Here is a 19,250-nt window from a genome sequence, read left to right on the forward strand (position 1 = left end):
TTCGGGAAAGAAAAAAGGTATTTTGCAAACATCCTGAGCGCAGACATGAAGCACAGAACGGAAGTTGTGGTTGCAAACTTTGTTCCCCTCTCTATACATCTATGTGATTGGATGGCTGACAAATCAAACTGTCCAATCAAAGAGCAGACAGCTTTTTGTCTGATAAATTTGAAAGTTTCTCAGGAGGGAGAAACTTTCTGAAATTGCCTCCTTTAACAATATTAACTATTATTATTATTTACTTCCAATGTGAGGAATAAATTATTCGGAGGATTCATAAGGTACATACACTCTCACCACAGTCTTTGTGTGGAAAAGGTGTATAGAAGCTTTTTGTTAGTCTGCATCATTAATGCACCTGACCCTCATTTATTCAGGAGACGGTTCTTCAGCGAAACAAAAGAGATGTTGCAGCAATGTATAGGCAGAGGTAAACCTGGAAAGCAGCTTCAAATGGGCTGTTAAACAATATGTGAGCTGAACACAAAGTGTTAGTGCACATAATACTAATGTGGAGTTTCCATGAAGTCCACAGTTTTATTCTCCCCTATGCTTGTTAGACGTCACCTGAACCGGCTAAGACAGGCAAAACAAAACCGTTGCCTTCTATAAACTGGTGTTTATTCAGGGGATTTTTTTTTTATTTTAACAAGGATTCAGGAAATGGTCATAAGTGACATTTTTATAAAATTTTTGTCCTTTTTAACTGCAGCTGATTGTGTTTAAAAATCAGAGGAGGACGATTAGATCTAATAAACAGGGTTAGCGGTACCCTGTTTCTGCTCTCCATCTGTCGTAGTTAAACAGTCTTTTATGTTTAGTAACTAGCGGCAAGAAACCTTTCTTCTTCTCTCTTTTTCTTCTTTCACGTGTCAGAATTGATTCCCTTTACAGTTTCTGCTACTTATTTATCATTTAGCGTCGCTGTGTGGCTGTCCTGCATCTGCTGTTTGTTTGTGTACATCATGTTTCTAAGTGGGGAGTCACTGCTCGCAGCAGATGTTGCCATGGTGAAAGTAGCCTGCTTCACGCCGCCTCATGTTGCTGTGCGCTAGCACCTTTTTCTCCATTTGACTGTTATCACAGAGGAAAATGTCACCCTACATTATCTGCTCACCTTGCTCAACTTCTGTGCACAACTGGCAGAAAGGGTCGGCAAAGAAGTCTGTCCACCTTTTCTACTTATCGGAGTGTAATTTTGTTTTCACTTGTACTATTTACTTGTTTTATAACAGAATATGCGCGGCAGACTTTTAGATGAATAGTTTTGTGCTGTTTTTTTCTTGATTTACATGTGCATGTGCCCCAACACCCACCAGTGTTACAGTCCTGTTGGTGTTGTTTCACACTTCAGCTTAACTGAATTTTGACAGTATGTTTTGCTTCACAGCTCCTGTTCAGCATATGTGGTGCCTGATTTGACTTGAAATCATTAAATCAATGGTGTTATTTCCCATTTTATTTCCACTTTTGCTCAGAGTGCTTCAGAAGTTTTTCCAACACTGCAATTTAAAACCAAACACAGTTCTACTGTCAAATTTACACAATGTCTTTTGTGCACATGGATCTCTTGGCAATATCAGTTTAAGGTCCCAAAATGTCTTTTAACATGTTGCAGCTAACCTGCCAGCTTAACCTGCCAGTATAAAGTATAAAGCTGGACTGCATATAGAACTTACATAGATCAGGGGCATGTCTTGAAACGATTTAGATAAAATCTCTTGACTCCAAGATTATTAGTTCAAGCAATTGTTTTTAACCCCATAACACAAACAGTGTTTGTGTAACTATTCAAAATAAAAGTAGCATGGATAAAATTTGCACACTCTCAGTGTTCTAGGATTAAGCACATCACTATTTGGAGGTGCGACCAGTTTGCCACATCAGTGGACCTAAAATATCACCTTCAGCTGAGAGGAAGTTGTCTTGGGCTGGAACACCAGTGTTTTTCTCTACAGTCAGACTAACTTTATAATTAGTCTGCCATCCCCAGAAGAGGCATTTGCTGATAAATTAAAGCCTTTAAGGTTGGCTAAAATTCATTTAGCCACAATAGCAAAAGGTTGCAGTGTGTGTCTGATGGAGTAATAGGCATTACGTTGCTATGCCAACAGTAGTAACATAATGCATGCTTGACAAAGGATGAGAGAGTAAATGAATGAACGAACAAATCTTATTTCAGAATTTATCAGCAGACAAACACACACAAGTTCAGGCAAATATGAGAAGCTTCTTTATGTAGCACAACCGCTGCTGTGCAAATTTCTTAAAACTCAAAATAGATTAAAAACACATTCACAACTTCTTGTTATTTAATTTTCTGTTAAAATGGATATTTTACAACTGTTTGGCCCCAGAAAGAGAGTGGTTTCTGTACAATGTTAAAGCTCATGATCACATTCGTGTCTGAGATGAGTGTTAGCTTCTTACTGGAACTCTGTGCTAATGCACTGGGGTCACATGAAGTTCAGATTATTCTTGTTTGGCCATAAACTGACTTTCATTCCTCCTGAATCATTCCATCCTTCCCTGTATCCCTCAACATTTCATCTGTGTATATTTTAACCTCTGACTCAGTCTGTGAGTTGGGCTCAAATACTCAGGTATCGAATATTGAATACTATGTTATATTTCTTCTAGTTGGGGAAGCCAGGAACCTGATTCCTATGGATCCAAATGGTTTATCAGACCCATATGTTAAACTCAAGCTCATCCCAGACCCAAAGAATGAAACCAAACAGAAGACTAGGACCATCCGTTCTTCTCTCAACCCGTGCTGGAACGAATCCTTCACTTTGTGAGTAAAAAACTTCATGAGAATGTGTTTTATCATATTTGTCTTCTCATATTTGTCCACTTTCGTAGCTTCCAGAACTTCATAAAAAAGGTGTAAAAAAAAAACCGTTGAACATGCTTCGTTTGCGTGTATGTCTGTGCAGTAAGCTGAAAGCATCAGATAAGGACAGACGCCTGTCCATTGAAGTGTGGGACTGGGACAGAACCACCAGGAATGACTTCATGGGCTCCATGTCGTTTGGTGTCTCCGAGCTCCTTAAAGCTCCCAACTGTGGATGGTCAGTTATCTCATTCATTTTCAGATAATCCCAACTGGCCAAACAATGTCCGGCCTTGTATTTTAGCATTTAACATAACCCTGAATGAATGTTTTACATAGCACTTATCAAGTGAATTACCTGTAATTAATTGGTTAGATTTTTTTTTTTTTACTTTCACATGCCTCAGTGAGAAATGACAAATGTTTGGCCAATCCAGTTTTCAGGCCAGGTCAGTGGAATGTTACTACTCGGGATATTTAATAAACTGTACACAAAGCCTTCCAGTTTGAGTAAAATGAGGGAAAATATAAATTTAGGCAAAATGTTTTTCAAGATCATAATGAAACCAGTCGATAGTGGTTTGCACCCAGCATCACATCAAAGCCACAGCACATTGTGCACAAAACAGGTGTAAGCACTTCCAGCTGCATTCTGACAAACATCACCTGCTTGCATCATTTTTCTTGTTTCTCTGCCTCTGTCTGGCTGCTTTGTCTCACTCTGATAAACACACACTCACAGACATGTTGAAAACACTCATACTTAAGCTGTGTTAGCATACCTGCTGCAACGTAGCCTAAACCAGTCTGATCAACTGCCGCTGCAAGCAGGAGCCTCAGGAAATAGTTATGAGTAAAAATAAATGCTGGCAGATATCTTGGAAACTACTCCAGTGCTTGTGTGTATGTGTGTGTGTGTGTGTGTGTGTGTGTGTGTGTGTGTGTGTGTGTGTGTGTGTGTGTGTGTGTGTGTGTGTGTGTGTATGCGAGTGAGGCATTTTGTGCCATAGAGAAGTATCTGGAGCATATACACATTAGAGAAATAGAGTCAAGTTGTCACAACGAAGTTAAAACAGACCCGCAAAGAGATTATAGAAATTACTGACCTCTGACTGAAGTGTGTGGAAATGCAAATGTCCATGTGTGTGTGGGTGGTCAGAGGAAAGGATGTAAGAGGAGTGAATGAAAAGGAGATGAGTAAATTGGTTTATTTATTGTTAATTTATCAAAAGTCTAAAAAGAAATCTAACCTCTTTTAGGTACAAGTTGCTAAACCAGGAAGAGGGGGAATACTACAACGTTCCCATTCCCGAGGTGGACGATGTCAACCTGGAGCTCCGACAGAAGTTTGAGGTGAGAAGCAGCTTCAATAAATTCTCATTTTCACACATATACACTTGTCCATTGTAGATACTCACACATTTTAGCAAAATGTGTCTCACTTTTGTCACCATGGTAACCTCATCCTGTTCTTGGTTGTGATTTTCTCCCGTGTTCCAGAGAAAGAGATCAAGATAAATGCTCCTGGTTTTAAATGACAGTTCTGCTGCAGATATAGATTGTTTTGCTCTTCCAGTTGAAAAGCGAAGGCGAGAGTTGTGTTAGCTAGACTGCACATGACATAGAGACAAAACAGACAACAAAGGAGGCAAGTCCCAACAGTAGCTGCAGAAAGCAATAAATAATAATCACATTTACTCACTCTGTGAGACTGTGTTCGCAATGACATTGTAACTTGATCAGCAATGCTTCTGCAATGTATTGTATCATCACAAGAAGTTTAACATGTGTTTATGTTGTTTTAATAGAAAAGTTTAACACAACTATGCAAACTCAAATGGCCCATTACAGACAGTCAGAACTAGCTTCCAAAAAAGTCCAACTGCAGCAGTGAGAGGTAAAGCAACATTGCACATAACTTGAAAACAGGACGTAATCGTTGGCGTCATTCTCATCTTCATCTTCAACTAACTAATCTTCTGTGTGAAATTTCCACAATTTCTTGTTCTAGGACCTGCTTTCTGTGTTTTTGCAGGTTTTGTCCAGTTTACAAGTCTGCTTTATTTCCACAATGTATCCTGCAGTGTTTGATCAACCTTTTTCCAGTCTTCATGGTCTTTATTTTATTTCACATCACCAAATACTTCACAGACACCTGAATCTGTTCATTCCGTAGGCAGAAAAGAGATTTAAAATACATAATTATTTTTCAATTATTTGTTTTTTGTCTTGTTGTCATGTTTTGTGGTTAAAAAAAATGCATGCAGAATCGCTGACAGGGTCCTTCCAATCAACTGGCAGCATTACGACTAGCTTCCGCCCTCTAGTGGCTGTTCTCCTAACTGCACCCATTTGCCAGTGAGGTTTTTACCTAGATAAATGCTTAAATAAAACCTCAACCTCTTCTGAGGTATATTAATAACTTACAGAAAACCACATGACAGCTAATATTGAGCAGTGTGATGCACACACGTAAAAACTATGTAGGATTTGAATAAAGAAAACAGAGATGGAAGAGGATGACTGCAGTGAAGTCTGAATCCAGGTGTTATTTAATACTGATTGAAAATATTTTCTCTTCGCATCTGTTCTCAAGGCTTTCAGTCTTCATTTTAATTTTCTGCTTCTCTTCCTACTATACAACACTGACCTTGGGTTTCCTCTGAGGCTGATATCCTCACGCAGCTGTGTGGTTGCCTTGGAAACTAGGGGTGGGACACAATGGATGTGAAAGCTTTCCAGCTGTCCTTATAAATTTAGTAGAATTACAGTTAAATGTTTGCAGTGATCAAAGTTATAAATGATCTTGTTTCTTGCCAAAATGTCAACACGACACGTACACGCATCAGGTAATCAGAGGCCACACTAATAAGTGAGTTTCTTCTTTCTTCTAGGACTGCCAGTTAAATATCCACTACCTGAAGGTAGCTGTCCTGCCTGCTTCGCTTGTTTTTCTCTCATGTCCAGCTTGCTTCACACTCAACTGGGATTGTTTGTGGCTCTCTGATGGGATTCCACAAATTAATCTGATTTACTAACAAAAGCTTTCTGCAGCAAACAGCTAAATCCTCCCAATTTGCTTGTTTCTTTTGCCTTTCTCTTACTCCACTTACACAGACCTGTCCTATTTATTTCCATATGTGGCTTTAGCAGCACCAGTAACATCTGCTGTAAAGATCAGATCAGTAAATTCCATATTTGTAACATTTAGTTTTGACTTCAAAGGATTGGTTCTATTTTTTTCAAGTATTAAAGCAAAGACAAATTTACATAATTATTCAAATATTTCAATAAAGTGAAAGTGACTCTTCAGCTTTTCTTAGGCATCCACTGGATTCGTCTGATTTAGACAACTGAAGCATCACATTCACTTTTTTTTTTTTTAAAAAAAGATTTTTGAATGCATGTTTGATGTTAAAGTTAAGCCTGTTTTATGTTCCTAAGAACCCCTGTCTATTGTTTTAAGTCAGATTTAAAAGCCATGAACAAATCCTTTGAGGCACAGAAGGGAAAATCTGAAGTTCTTTCTACACAAAGGGAGCAAATTACACCAGAAAGCTCAAAAACGTAAGAGACAGAATTAAAACATGTCAGTAACTATTTTAATCATAATTTCTTTTGTACAAGCACTTTACAAGTATAAAAACGTTGCATCAAGTGCCCTCAACACATACACTTCCTACTTTTGACACAAGCACCAGACAGCATTGTTGTTAGTAAATTTGTGGAGCACTCAGGCCTCTGGTTGTTGCTATGATCCTTATTAATATCATTGCAAAGCTACTGGCCACAAGAGCTTCACACCTGCTCCTCACTGGGAGTACACAGTCCGTCCTCTACTAGTCTGACCTGGACTATAGAAGGCCATGAGGACATGAAGCATGATCGGACAACCACTCACAGTAACCATATGAATGGACATGCTCACAGGTTCTTATTGTGGCTGCTGTGTGTCTGCCAGATCTCTCCACACAGTGGCAGTGTTACATACATTATAAGACTGACGTGTGGCTGCTCTCTGTGTTTGAGTGCAACTCAATGTGGCTTAGTGTGTTTGAGGTGAAACGGGTACATCTTGGTTTTGTGAACAGATGTGAGGTCTTCCACCTTTTTTGATCATATTTTTTTCTGTCCAACTGTCTGTGTTCGTTGTGAGAAACGTTATGTTGTTGTTTACTGACAGTGACCACTAGGTGTCTCTCTGAAGTTGTGGTGATCTAAAAACAAGAAGGTGCAAAGTGTTTGATAAATGCAGCGAGAGTTATGTGACGATAATGTCAGTGTTTTGCAACATTTTTAGCTTGCAGTGCATGTTACAAAATCTGAAATCAAGGAGCAAGTGCAGAAATGAAGTTGAGATATGTCTTCCAAACTGGCATTGTTTACATCCTATACAGACACTTAGCCTCTTCATTACCACTGGATGATGAAGAGGTTTACTACTGGCAACCTAGTCGTAATGAAGAGGTTAAAGTCATAAAGGGCCATCTGCAGAAGTCATGACTTCTTTCACAAGTGGTCTGGCCCACACAAACCTTAACATCACTGGTTACATGAAGATGCTGTGACAGCTGTAGCAGATAACTGACCTGCAATCCAATTATCACACCACTTATTGGCACTGTTTAGATTTATCCATGCAGGTGTCTCTTTTCCTCCTCAATTACATGTAAACTGACTAAAGTCTTGACTAATAGACTCAACAGTGATGGGGGTCAAAATGTCAACCACTCAGTCTGCCTCATGCTCATACTTGTGGTCTGTTAACACGTGTACATCCAGGCCCACTTAACCTGAATTAAATCAAAATTTCAACTGTTATAATGTGGAGTATAATATCACACTGAGTCAAGAGGAGAGAAATGGTTGTCCTGGCAACAACTCTCATTGCCCTGCCAGTCGCCTGTTTTCGCTGCTCCATCTGACAGAAACAGACTCGTGGTGGAGCCGTGATGAGAGCTGGTGGGGACCTTAATTGGCCTTTTTGTTCAAAGATGTTTGGCAAACCGCAAATTAGAGCAACAGGGAGCGTTGAGATACTGGAAACCCCTGCTGAATACCCACCTGACACTTTCCCAAGATGCACTCTATGTATTCCTTTATGGCTGCTGTACTATGTACTATATACAAATAACTTAAATATTCAGAGGGATGTTTTGTTAAATTATTTCAGGTCATTTCATTTAAGTTGTTATAAAAATATGTTTCAGTGTTTTTTGTTTTTTTGTTTTGTTTTGTTTTGTTTTTTTCTGACAAACTAAAAGCTGCATAAAACACAAAATCCAGCTTCCTTGGCTGGTATGCATGCATCCTGCACTTCCTGTTTGTTTTCCACTGATTGAAGTCAGGCGATGCAGACCTGTAGACCCTCTTTCACTTCTAAGGTTTGTAGTGTTGGGACATGATAAGACTGCTTCTCACCGCATCTTTAGATGAGGTAATTAAAACCTCAAATGAACAAATGACACACTTTGGTGTCACTATTTATTTAACAAAAACTAAGTCAAACTATTGAAGCAATGTGTTAAAAAGAAAAAAAAAACACTAGGTATAGCCTTATTGCTTCCACAGGTATTAGCAGCAAGGTGCCACTAATCAAACCTGATTTATAAATCACCAACAAGTGTTTGCACCTCAGTGAAAATAGCACTAACTACAAAGCACAGTGGTGGAGAGGTGAAGATTTGGGCTTGTTTTGCATCAATGATTAGACCATATGTATACTCAGTATACTAAAGTATTTTAGAGTCAATTGTGACACCATCTGTCTGACATTTACTGTTCATTAGGGTTGTGACAATATGCTTTCGTCATTCAGTTTTTTTGGGTGTTGATTTGATTTAAATTTCGATTCTCGCAAGTCCTCGATATTGCTGATTTTTGTAGACTAATAACAAAAAACACTTTTTTTTTTGCTAGTCATTTTTCTTGATTTCAATTTGGAAAAAACAACACAGTAGCTAGACCATCATTCTGCTGCTATAATCCCCAGGAAGACATGTAAAGAGATCAATAAAAATAATAACAAAAAATAACAAAAACTTTATAATAGACTATGTTTATTTATTTGGAAAAATATTCTTTATAACAAAAAAATTATTTTAAAACTGTGAAGCAAAAAATCCAAATATTTGATTTTTCTATTCAATTTTCCCACCCCTACTGTTCATCATGACAATGGTCACAAGCACAGGAGCAAATCTGCAGCAGAAAGTATCACTGTGCTGCAAAAACCCAAAGTCAAGGCCTCAGCTTCACTGAAATACTTCCAGGTTGAAAACTGTGCATAAACAAATGGCCACGAACCTGAACTTAGAAAAGCACTTAGAGAGTGCAAACCTCTACAGTGTTAAAGAATTGTATTAAAAAAAATTCCTGGATCCTAGATCACCACCAAAATAAAATCAGGTCTTGCTTTTCACATTTCCAACAACTCCTGAAAATTTTATAAAAACCCATCCATAACTTTTTGATTTATCATGAACACAAACAGACAAACACATAAACGGATAAACACCAAGTAAAACATAACATCCATGGTGGAAAAAAGTGATATATTGACCTCAAAAAGAAAATGATTAGTCCAATAATGTAAAATATACCATACTGTTCATTTGAGTTTTTTACCTATCGATAAGAGAAGGCAAGGCCCAACTGTTTTTCAGGTGTATTGATTCATAAAACATGAAAGAAGGTCTGCTTTCCTGCCCTCATTACTGTAAATGTGCATTGAACTGTAAAAGTCTCAATTAAGGCACTCAAAGCAGTAGAGACAAGATATGGGAATGCGTAGGTCTTTACTTTAATGCCATTTTGCTTTATATTTGTGTATTGTACACGGCAGAAAGCCAAGTTGGGCCACGGTAAGAAAGTGATCACCCCATCAGACCACCGACGGTTCAGTCTGCCCTCAGGTAACATGGACCGAGTCCGACTCAGTGATTTCAACTTCCTGGCCCTGCTTGGGAAGGGCAGCTTTGGCAAGGTGACACAATAAGACATATTAAAATGCATCAAAAGCGCTTGGAATTTCAAAGCATGCCTGATTTTGTCTCATATAGAATCCCTTTGTGCTGTTTTTATCTGCAGGTGATGCTGGCAGAGATGAAGTCAACAGAGGAGCTCTACGCCATAAAGATCCTGAAAAAGGATGTTGTGATCCAGGATGACGATGTGGAATGTACAATGGTGGAGAAAAGGGTCTTGGCCCTCAGAGACAAACCTCCCTTCCTCACACAGCTCCACTCCTGCTTCCAGACAGTGGTGTGTAAAAATATCAGGCCCTGCTCTCTCCGCAATTTTTAATGCTTAGTTCGTGCACCAACAGCCTGCTGAGACAAAAAATAATTTCTTTATTAAAAAAGGGGCCATTGTTCTCCCATAACAATCTTTCATCAGTTTTCTGCCCAGTCCCTGTGACTGGGTCTGTCATTACATTTGTATTTGTCCTTGCATTTTTTGCACTCCTTCATCAGTGCCCCCACAGAGAAAATTGAAAGTGAGCTGAGACCAGCCTTGAATGTGAAGTCTTGTGTGACGTCAGCTCTGTGCGTAGACAGATTGACTCAAGAAACCTTAAATAAAATATGTCTACTGATCAAGGCCTGTTGACTTGTGATATAATCAGACCTTGCACCCATTCAGAAAGACACATAATGTATGACAATGTCATATCTCTTGTCTATGCGTCTAGACTTTGATGTTATGTCTCCTTTCTATTTACAACCGTTCCTTCTGAAACTTGCTTTCTAGATATATTTAGAGCTGCTTTCTAGATAATAATCTTTTCTTTTTTATAGGATCGACTCTACTTTGTGATGGAATACATTAATGGAGGAGACCTCATGTATCATATCCAACGTATGGGCAAGTTTAAGGAGCCACATGCAGTGTAAGCTCTCTGACTCATACTCATACTAAGCTGTCTTAATTTAGTTGTACTGATAACAGAACACCAGAAATGTGGCCCAGTAACATGTCATTTCTAAGAATACAGTATAAGTATGCAGTGCATTTTAAGCCAGTGTTTATCATTTCCGGTCCTCAGGCTCCCCTGCCCTACACGTTTTAAAGGTAACCCTACCTTAACCCACCTGAATGAAACAAAGGGCTCGTTAACAGGCTGCAAAGAACTTGATAAGAAAGTTCAGTAACCTGACTTAGGTGCTTTGGAGGAGGAACGTGTCTAAAATATGCAGGGCAAGGGGCTGTGAGGACTGGATTTGAGAAACACTGGGATAACCCAATGATTTCTTAGCACATTTTGTACTAGCTTTGGTACTTGAGCATTTTTTTTTTTTTACCTAACTCCAAATAAGATCATGTCTTCATCTCCTACAATGAACTAAACATTCTTTATGGTGGTCTGTTGGCAGAAGTCATCATGAATTATCTGAAAAGTGCACAGATTTGGAACAAATAATGCCAAATAAAACCCTGATCTCATCCGTAAAGTAAAACACATCTGTTATTATTGAATAGAATAGATTATGTCTTTATTGTTTAACAAAGTGCTCACACTCAGAAACGACACACTTCCATAGTACTGCATAGATGCAATAAAAAACAAATACATATCTAAAACAGAAAAGTGAACAAGAAGTAAAATCCAAAAGTGCAGCAGATCAAGTCAACTTCTGTGGATTGGTCACTTTGTTAAGTAAAGGATACTGATGGCATTTGGTATAAAAGACATTCTGAAGGGACCTTTAGCCAGGGGAAGTCTAACTTTCCTTCTCGACAATGGGAGCTCAGACTGAAAGGACAGATGGTGATTACCATCTGCCAGAATTCTCTTAACTCTCCTCTTTGTCCTTCATTTTGGTGTCTTCTTTGCCACAATAACCGCAGTTGTCAAGACTGCACATTCTTTTGTAACGTGTAAATATAGGTGTAGTTTCTATCAGCAAAATTGCTTTCAGGTTTGATAAATCACTTTGCAGGTACTAAATTAATATATTTTACATTTTCTCCTCCCAACAAATGCAAAACAGCATAACATCGTTTCATATTGCATATTCATTGCGGCAGACTTATTTACTGCATGCAGAAGCGCTATTTTGCATCTTTGAAAGACGCATCCCTCGGTGTGTGCTGTTAAAAAAGTAGATTTTTCTAAATCCTAAAATCATTAAACCTTAATGATCTGGTCTTAGATAAAGTCTTACAAACCTGTCAGTCTTCATCTGCTCGTTCATTGTTAAATCAAAGCATAAGTTGGAATATACTTGCAGAAGTTATAACTCAAGAGTTAGATCTAAAAAAAACATTGTGGGTGCAACAATTAAATAACTCCATATGTTTCTTAATTTAATGGTAATTTTATGCATAATTAAACAATGGTTAAAAAAAAAAGAAAGAAAAGACAAGAAAAGAAAATGTTATTAAGTGGTGGGAGGCTCCAAATGAAACATAATTCCATAATCTCCATTTGAGGGATTTGTGTACAAATTTGTTTTGTTAGTAATACGGCATATTGTGTGTTGGGTTTATTAATATAATAAACCTTTTCTTTTATTATTTTTTGCAGGTTTTATGCAGCAGAAATAGCTGTTGGTTTGTTTTTCTTGCACCGAAAAGGAATCATTTATAGGTGAGTAACCTATGAATTATTGTGTTTTCAGGAAGTTGAACTGCAGCATAGACAGATCATTTAAACAAATATTTCACATTATACAAGGCAGTAAAGGAAATAACATACTTACAGAGGGAGAAATTTTGGAAAATCAATCCAACTAATTAAAAATATTTATATGGGTTTGACCTTCAGGGTACGTATGTGTTTAAAAGAATCTGCATCAGATCTATGGCCTTTATGTGAAAAGCAAAAGCAGGACAAACACATCCATTTTTCATATCCAAGCAGCCTTGTGTTTGTCACCTCCACTCTAGTTTTTGACAAAAATAACTGCCAGAAGTAATGGTCGAGGAAGGAAAATGAAACATGAAAACATAAACTACAAGTAGAGCTGCAGGTTGAATTGTAAACGCCAAAGCACAGAAGAATAAAGCTGATGGAAAAATGATGTGTTACCCAGCACATTGATGTGAGCTGGAGGCAAGTGGAGTGCCCTAAGATGTAGGTGCAGCCACGCCGACTGTGTTCTGCTCCTCATAGTGTGGATGACAGCTCACAGATAGTATCAAAGCTGTCACAAATTCTTTGAGAAAAATGCTCAGAAAGCTGTGTTTCCTGCAGGGATCTGAAACTCGACAACGTGATGCTCGACTCTGAGGGTCACATCAAGATAGCTGACTTTGGCATGTGCAAGGAGAGCATGTATGAAGGGATGACCACACGTACCTTTTGCGGCACCCCCGATTACATCGCACCCGAGGTGAGATTACTGTGATGTGGAAACAAAAACAAAGATGAAATGACCACACTGCACTTTCACAGCAGTCTTAAAGATTTGCAGTGTATTAAATTCAAAGACCCTGTTGCTAAATCCTTCCCCTGAGGAGAGACTGACCAATCAAAGCTTAGCAATCATAGCAAGGCATTAGGAGAAGTCACTGAAAATGTGCTTTACTGAGCATTAAAGCAAGATATTAAAGGGATAAACAGTTTTCTGCATCGTATTGTAGAGCTGTAGGACTGGATTACACAGAAAATGCAAGTGACATGAAACACAATTTGTGGACAAAGAAAAAAAAAAGAAGATTACAACTCAAGAGGAGGAAAGAGATGACTTTAGAGTTTTTACTGGTTAAAAGAAGTGATGACTCACTGAGAATAATGAACTGATTGTTTATCTCCTGTGAGTATGAGTATTGTGAGGGAGCATTGTGAGTGAAGTTGTGTATTCCTGTGTTTCTATTTGCTCCATCTGCCTGCACTGACTCATGCACAGTGTCTCCCTGGTGGGAGCTAAGGAAAGCCCCTTTCTCCTGCTTTCTCAATAACAACTGCCCCAAAAGGTTTTTGTTCTCTGAATTTATTGATAGATAACTTAATGACTTGTGCCTCGTTTTGTCTTCTAAATGTGCAAATAAATCAATGCTATATTCTGACTTGGAATCCATCTTTTATCGAACATATTTGTAAATGTGAACCACCCCCCAAGGATTTCTGGTTTAAAGAGAAGAAACAGAGCTTTTAAGAAAGCTGTGCAACAAATTATATGAATTTGTGTTCAAAGCGAGTCAGCTGTGATTTAGTTCTTTGTTCGTGCATCTGTGCGATCATTATTGTGTCTGTGTGTAGACTGTGTGTGGGAGGGAGGCGTGGGGTGGTAAATTGGATGGTAGGAGAAAGCGGCTTTGTTATATCACCTCAAAATAGCTGATTGCATTCAGTGGAGGCTGATTTGGTTAGTTCATAGTAAAGGAATGAGTCTGACTCTGTTTTGTTTGATATCTTCCGTTTAGCCCTTTCTGCTTGTGTGCAACCCTGCAGTGTTCCTCCTTTCTTACCTGAAGTTAAACAACATGAACCTAAAAAGACGGCTTAGATAATTACTCTTAATGTAGAAAAGGGGAATGTTCATCAGCAAATGATCACTATTTCTATGATAAAGAAGTGAAAAACTTATTGTATTGGTGATTGTTTGGCTTTTTTTTTTTATTTTTATTTTTTTTTATTGTTTTGTTTCACCATTTCCTTGTATTTTTCTGTCAGATTATAGCATACCAACCCTATGGGAAATCAGTGGACTGGTGGGCTTATGGAGTGCTCCTGTATGAGATGTTAGCAGGACAGGTAATGTGCTGTTTTACTGCGCTAGCTCTTTGCAAGGATTTAGAGGATTGTTACATAATTATTAGATAACATATCAGTGAAAATAATTATGGATGCACCAAATGGGAAATAGCAACACTAATGTTAAAGTCAATCATTTTACTGGCACTTAATACTACTACTACTACTACTACTACTACTACTACTACTACTACTACTACTACTACTACTACTTAATAGTAGCATTTGTTTAATCTGCTGATGTTATCAATTCCACCTTTTTGCTAATACAATATCCTCATTATTGCGAATGCGCTCTAAGTTCTCTGGTACTGCTTTTGTCGTCTTCAGCCTCCATTTGACGGAGAAGACGAGGACGAGCTCTTCCAGTCTATCATGGAGCACAATGTGTCCTATCCCAAGTCCATGTCTAAAGAAGCTGTATCCATCTGCAAGGGAGTAAGTAGTGTTTTAGAAAAACTGTACAATCTGGTGAAAGTGAGATTAAACTTCAGATGAGATGGTAAATAAGTGGCTTCTAAAAACAAACCTTTCCCAAAAACCTTCCAGCTGCAGTGCGACGAAATCTGATGAAAGAGAAATAAGAAACAATAATGTTAAATGGTGTGAGTCACTGAAGCGCCTTTGCTCAGTCTGCCACAGTCTCCAAACCTTTACAGCCTGTCCTGTTAAACAGCTTTTCACATGCAAGAGTGAGTTGTCTGCTACTACATAACAGATGCACTCTGTTATTGTTTTTCATCGTGTTAATTATAGCTGGAAATATAGATTTAGAAAAGAATAACAGGAGATTATCAGCTTTAAATTTACACTGGGGGGGTGTAAAACAACCTGGCTTTCAAGGAGTTGTGTAATCGTCAGAAGAAACTCACGCCTATATATTTTTACTGTTATTGCAAAGTAATATTATATTCAAAACAAAAATATCCTCTCTTAGTTTGTCTTTAATTATACATGGACCTGACAATGTTACAACCACCCATAACCTTCTGCAGGGACTCTCCAGTTATTCTAGTTATCCAGTTACTCTCCAGTTACTGTAAGAGTCAACAATCAAATAACATAGATATCCTGGGATTCTTGTTTCTTGGTTTTTAGTTTCCCTGCTTTGCAAGCAACTGCAACATCATGCTTCATGTTTGTAAAGCAGAATTTCTAAAGTGATTCTGAAAAAAAAAAAAGAAACAGGTTATATTAATATGTGAAAATCAGCCATTTTACCAGGTTGCATCCTCATGTGCATGGGCTTAAACAACATCTGTGTCCAGATAAATTAAAAACATAAAAAAAAAAAAAAAAAAAAACCAGAAAACTGCCATGAGTGCAGCACAACTGAACCTCTGGTATAAATGCATGTGGTGCTGTGGTAACGTCCCAACTCACTTGAACAGTGTGTCAAGCCTAAAAATAAAAACAGTTTAGCAGATTGAAAGTGGAAGAAAGATAAAGGTAATATAATGATTATAATAAGCTAAATTCCTTTTTTAAATATTTTGTTGGGAAAAAAATTGTTTTTAGAGTTTTAAATTAGAATTATAATGGTGATCCCTAGGTAGTTACAGTTTAGCTAGTTTACAGTGTGACTTAGCTTTAGCCTGCCTGTCCCCCGTTAGCTGGTTAGCTTCTCTGCTCGGTAAAGTTTGCTTAAAAAACATTTAGTTAAAATTTATTTAAACTTTTGTTCCTGTGTCTAATGGCATGTTTCCTCTGTGTAATAAAAACAGAAGTTGGCTCTGCAGCAGGGGCCACCATCCTGCAGCTTTTACATGTTTCCCACACCTGATTCAAATGACATGCATCCAGTGCTTGTTGTCAAGTTCTGCTGCGTGACCCATTAATTTGATTCAGGTGTGTTGATGCAGGGAAACATCCCATTTGGTGTATGTGAGGCACAGCATCATGGTTTTCATGATTAGGATTATTTACAGAGGAGGAAATGAGCTTTCAGAGTCAATTTCCAAACCAGAGAGAATGATATTAAGATTCTGGGAGTCTTTTAATAACGTATCCCACCTTCATATATTACTCTCCATCCCGAGGCCACCTTCTGCCACACTAAATAATATTCCTCATATCAGAGAAGGTGACAGAAGACATTGCAGTCTCGTTATTGTTTGCTTTACATTTCATTAACAAAAAGGGATTTAGGGTCCATTTCAGAAGTGGCTGCTGAGCAAAAATGAAACCATAAAAAGGCAACGCTGCTCCTGTGATTCTTTGTAAAGTCGCTTTTGTATACATTGATTTGAGCGCCTGCAAGTGAGTTTGTATTTGACAAATTTACTATATTTCACTCTTTCTAATTCACTTTTCCTCAAGTTTAAATTTCCTACGTGTTCTTCTTTCTGAAGCACCAAACGGCCTGTTTTTTCTTCTTTTTTGTTTGTCATCAGCTGATGACCAAGCATCCATCGAAGCGTCTCGGCTGCGGCCCAGAGGGTGAAAGGGACATCAGAGAGCAGGCCTTCTTCAGACGTATTGACTGGGATCGCCTGGCCAACAGGGAAATCCAACCACCATTTAAACCCAAAGTGGTAAGTAAAGTTTGTGCATGTGTGAGATATAAGGTTTTCTTAGTAACACATCTATTATATCATCACACCTTGTAACTATTTTGTGGGGCAGTTGAAGGTCCTACCCCAGTGGCTGCTATTATCAACTCAAATCATGATCCCTCTGCTACTTGCAGGTGTTATTTTTAGGAAATCTAGCCCAGCTCTCTCCTCAAACCTCCTCAAGCTGATTTTTGCCAAAAAATTGGATCTTGATTTTCCATTCCTGTAAACTATTTCTTCACTTTTAAGACCTGAAGAAAATCTCTCCAGCTGCTTTTATTTCATAATTACACTGCTTCACAGAGCATCAATTATGGAACATTTCAGAGCGCTTGGCTTCTTACAGGAGTCCATGGATGCTGGTTGGTTAGACCAAGCTTGTTAACAAACAAACAAGCCAGAAATCTTGATAAAAAGTCTGACATTTCTTTTAAACATCTAAACTATTACATGCAGGTTTTACATTGGGGGTGTCCAAAGTTGGTCCTGGAGGGCCGCTGTCCTGCAGGTCTTCGATGTATCTCTGTTCCACCGCACCTGACTTACAATAAATTAATCCAGCAGCCTATAATGTTCCGCACGACTAATTAATGTAAGTCAGGCGTGTTGGAGGAGGGATGCATGGAAAACCTGCAGGATTGTGGCCCTCATGCACCAGGCACCTGTTTTACGTGGGGTCCAGCATGTAGAATGTGATGTCTGTCATTCTGCACTGCTGTTTAATGATTTAAATAACTCCCCAAGTGTACATGCACAAATGAGGGTGCATCATATGGACATACACATACACTAGCTGAAAATGGGTGTGAGCATCAGTCTTCAGCTGTGAAAGTGGTTTGAATCCACCCAGCAGAGCTTAAGGCTGAATCCCAGCTGCAGCCACCTGCCTGGCAGCTACTAACAATTTTTTTTTTTTTTGCTTGCGATGTCCAAACCTCGTCTTGTCACCACAAATGCTCTTTTTCTCTTTACAGACCTCCATGTCCTTCATTCTTTTGCTGCCCACAATGCCTAAAGCGACATAAGCAATGCTACTAAGGGTTAAAAATAGCTCCATAAGAGCCGAGTTCCCTTTACTTCCGCACAAGGGCCACCGTATATGCAGGGTTACACAGCAGATGTATCCATCTCCACTCACACATCAGGAATGCATTGCTAAAAGTGGATGCATCCATTCAGGGGAGCTCTGCTTGGTGCATTATAGTTGTGAGCTCATACACTGTGTCTGAAAGGACGGGCGAATGGAGGTCCATGTGAGCCTTTATGGCTCGGTTTCTCTAATATCATACAACAGCTGAAAATATCTCATGCTGATCCGTCTCCAGAGAGAATGTACTGCAAGCAGCAGGTAATAAATCCACTCTGAAGTACAGGTTTGTTTTGGTTGTGCCCTAGTAAATGGTGTGACCATTCATACATATATACATAGCATGCACAACTGATTATATATGTGCCACATGGGAGCCCCGAGCAGAACCACACACAGCTGCTAATGACCTCTCTTGTTGGTGCTTAGGCCTGCTCATAATCTAATTACAGCTTCTGCCTGGCTAAACATCGACATTTTCCTACACCACCTTGCCCCTGGGACCGTTGAGATGCTTTTTAATAAAAGACTCGAGAGGAAAAGCCTTTCATCAAGTGCCGACAACTTTTTATAGCCTTTTACTGTCCAGCGATCAAAATAACCTCCTTCATCTAACATTCCTCTCATCTCTTTCAGTGTGGCAAAGGAGCGGAAAACTTTGACAAGTTTTTCACACGTACCCAGCCCGTGCTGACCCCGCCGGATCAGCTGGTCATCGCCAACATCGACCAGAGCGAGTTCGCCGGCTTCTCCTTCATCAACCCTCAGTTTATCCATCCGTCCCTACACAGCGTGGTATGAGGAGCTAGCAGAGAGTGGGGGGGAAAAAAGCATGACTGTCACTAAATACAGGATCCTTCCAATCCAAGCATCCCTGCTGTCAACAGACTCATATTATCTTCTAGTGTTGCGTCTAATAGTTATCAATACCTGCACAGAAATGACTGAGGAGAAGGGCGTAAAATGTAAACGTGCTGCAGTGAGCACAGTCTGCGAAGAGACAGAGAAAAAAAAAGGACAATTTAGCATCTTATTCTTTATGATTCTGCATTTCCAAACCTTCAGCTGTAG

At 38.9% G+C, this 19,250-nt stretch overlaps 1 protein-coding gene across 2 annotated transcripts in view; it reads left to right on the forward strand.

Moving 5' to 3' along the window:
- prkcab (protein kinase C, alpha, b) overlaps positions 1 to 18,980 on the forward strand; it is a gene marked incomplete at both ends in the record, with an annotated part of 102,910 nt that extends 83,930 nt beyond the window's left edge. The window contains 13 exons of one of the 2 annotated variants that reach the window (XM_079252950.1): positions 2,641 to 2,797; positions 2,940 to 3,074; positions 4,096 to 4,189; positions 5,731 to 5,760; positions 9,681 to 9,821; positions 9,926 to 10,099; positions 10,636 to 10,727; positions 12,366 to 12,428; positions 13,035 to 13,173; positions 14,457 to 14,537; positions 14,868 to 14,975; positions 16,931 to 17,071; positions 18,816 to 18,980. In XM_079252950.1, the coding sequence (XP_079109076.1) occupies positions 2,641 to 2,797; positions 2,940 to 3,074; positions 4,096 to 4,189; positions 5,731 to 5,760; positions 9,681 to 9,821; positions 9,926 to 10,099; positions 10,636 to 10,727; positions 12,366 to 12,428; positions 13,035 to 13,173; positions 14,457 to 14,537; positions 14,868 to 14,975; positions 16,931 to 17,071; positions 18,816 to 18,980 (1,520 nt within the window). The remainder of the gene's footprint in view (positions 1 to 2,640; positions 2,798 to 2,939; positions 3,075 to 4,095; positions 4,190 to 5,730; positions 5,761 to 9,680; positions 9,822 to 9,925; positions 10,100 to 10,635; positions 10,728 to 12,365; positions 12,429 to 13,034; positions 13,174 to 14,456; positions 14,538 to 14,867; positions 14,976 to 16,930; positions 17,072 to 18,815) is intronic. The other variant, XM_079252951.1, reaches the window with a different exon arrangement.
- Between the last annotated feature and the right edge of the window lie 270 nt (positions 18,981 to 19,250).

This window comes from Telmatherina bonti (assembly GCF_933228915.1).
Source record: "Telmatherina bonti genome assembly, chromosome: 14".
Taxonomy (NCBI): Eukaryota; Metazoa; Chordata; class Actinopteri; order Atheriniformes; family Telmatherinidae; genus Telmatherina; species Telmatherina bonti.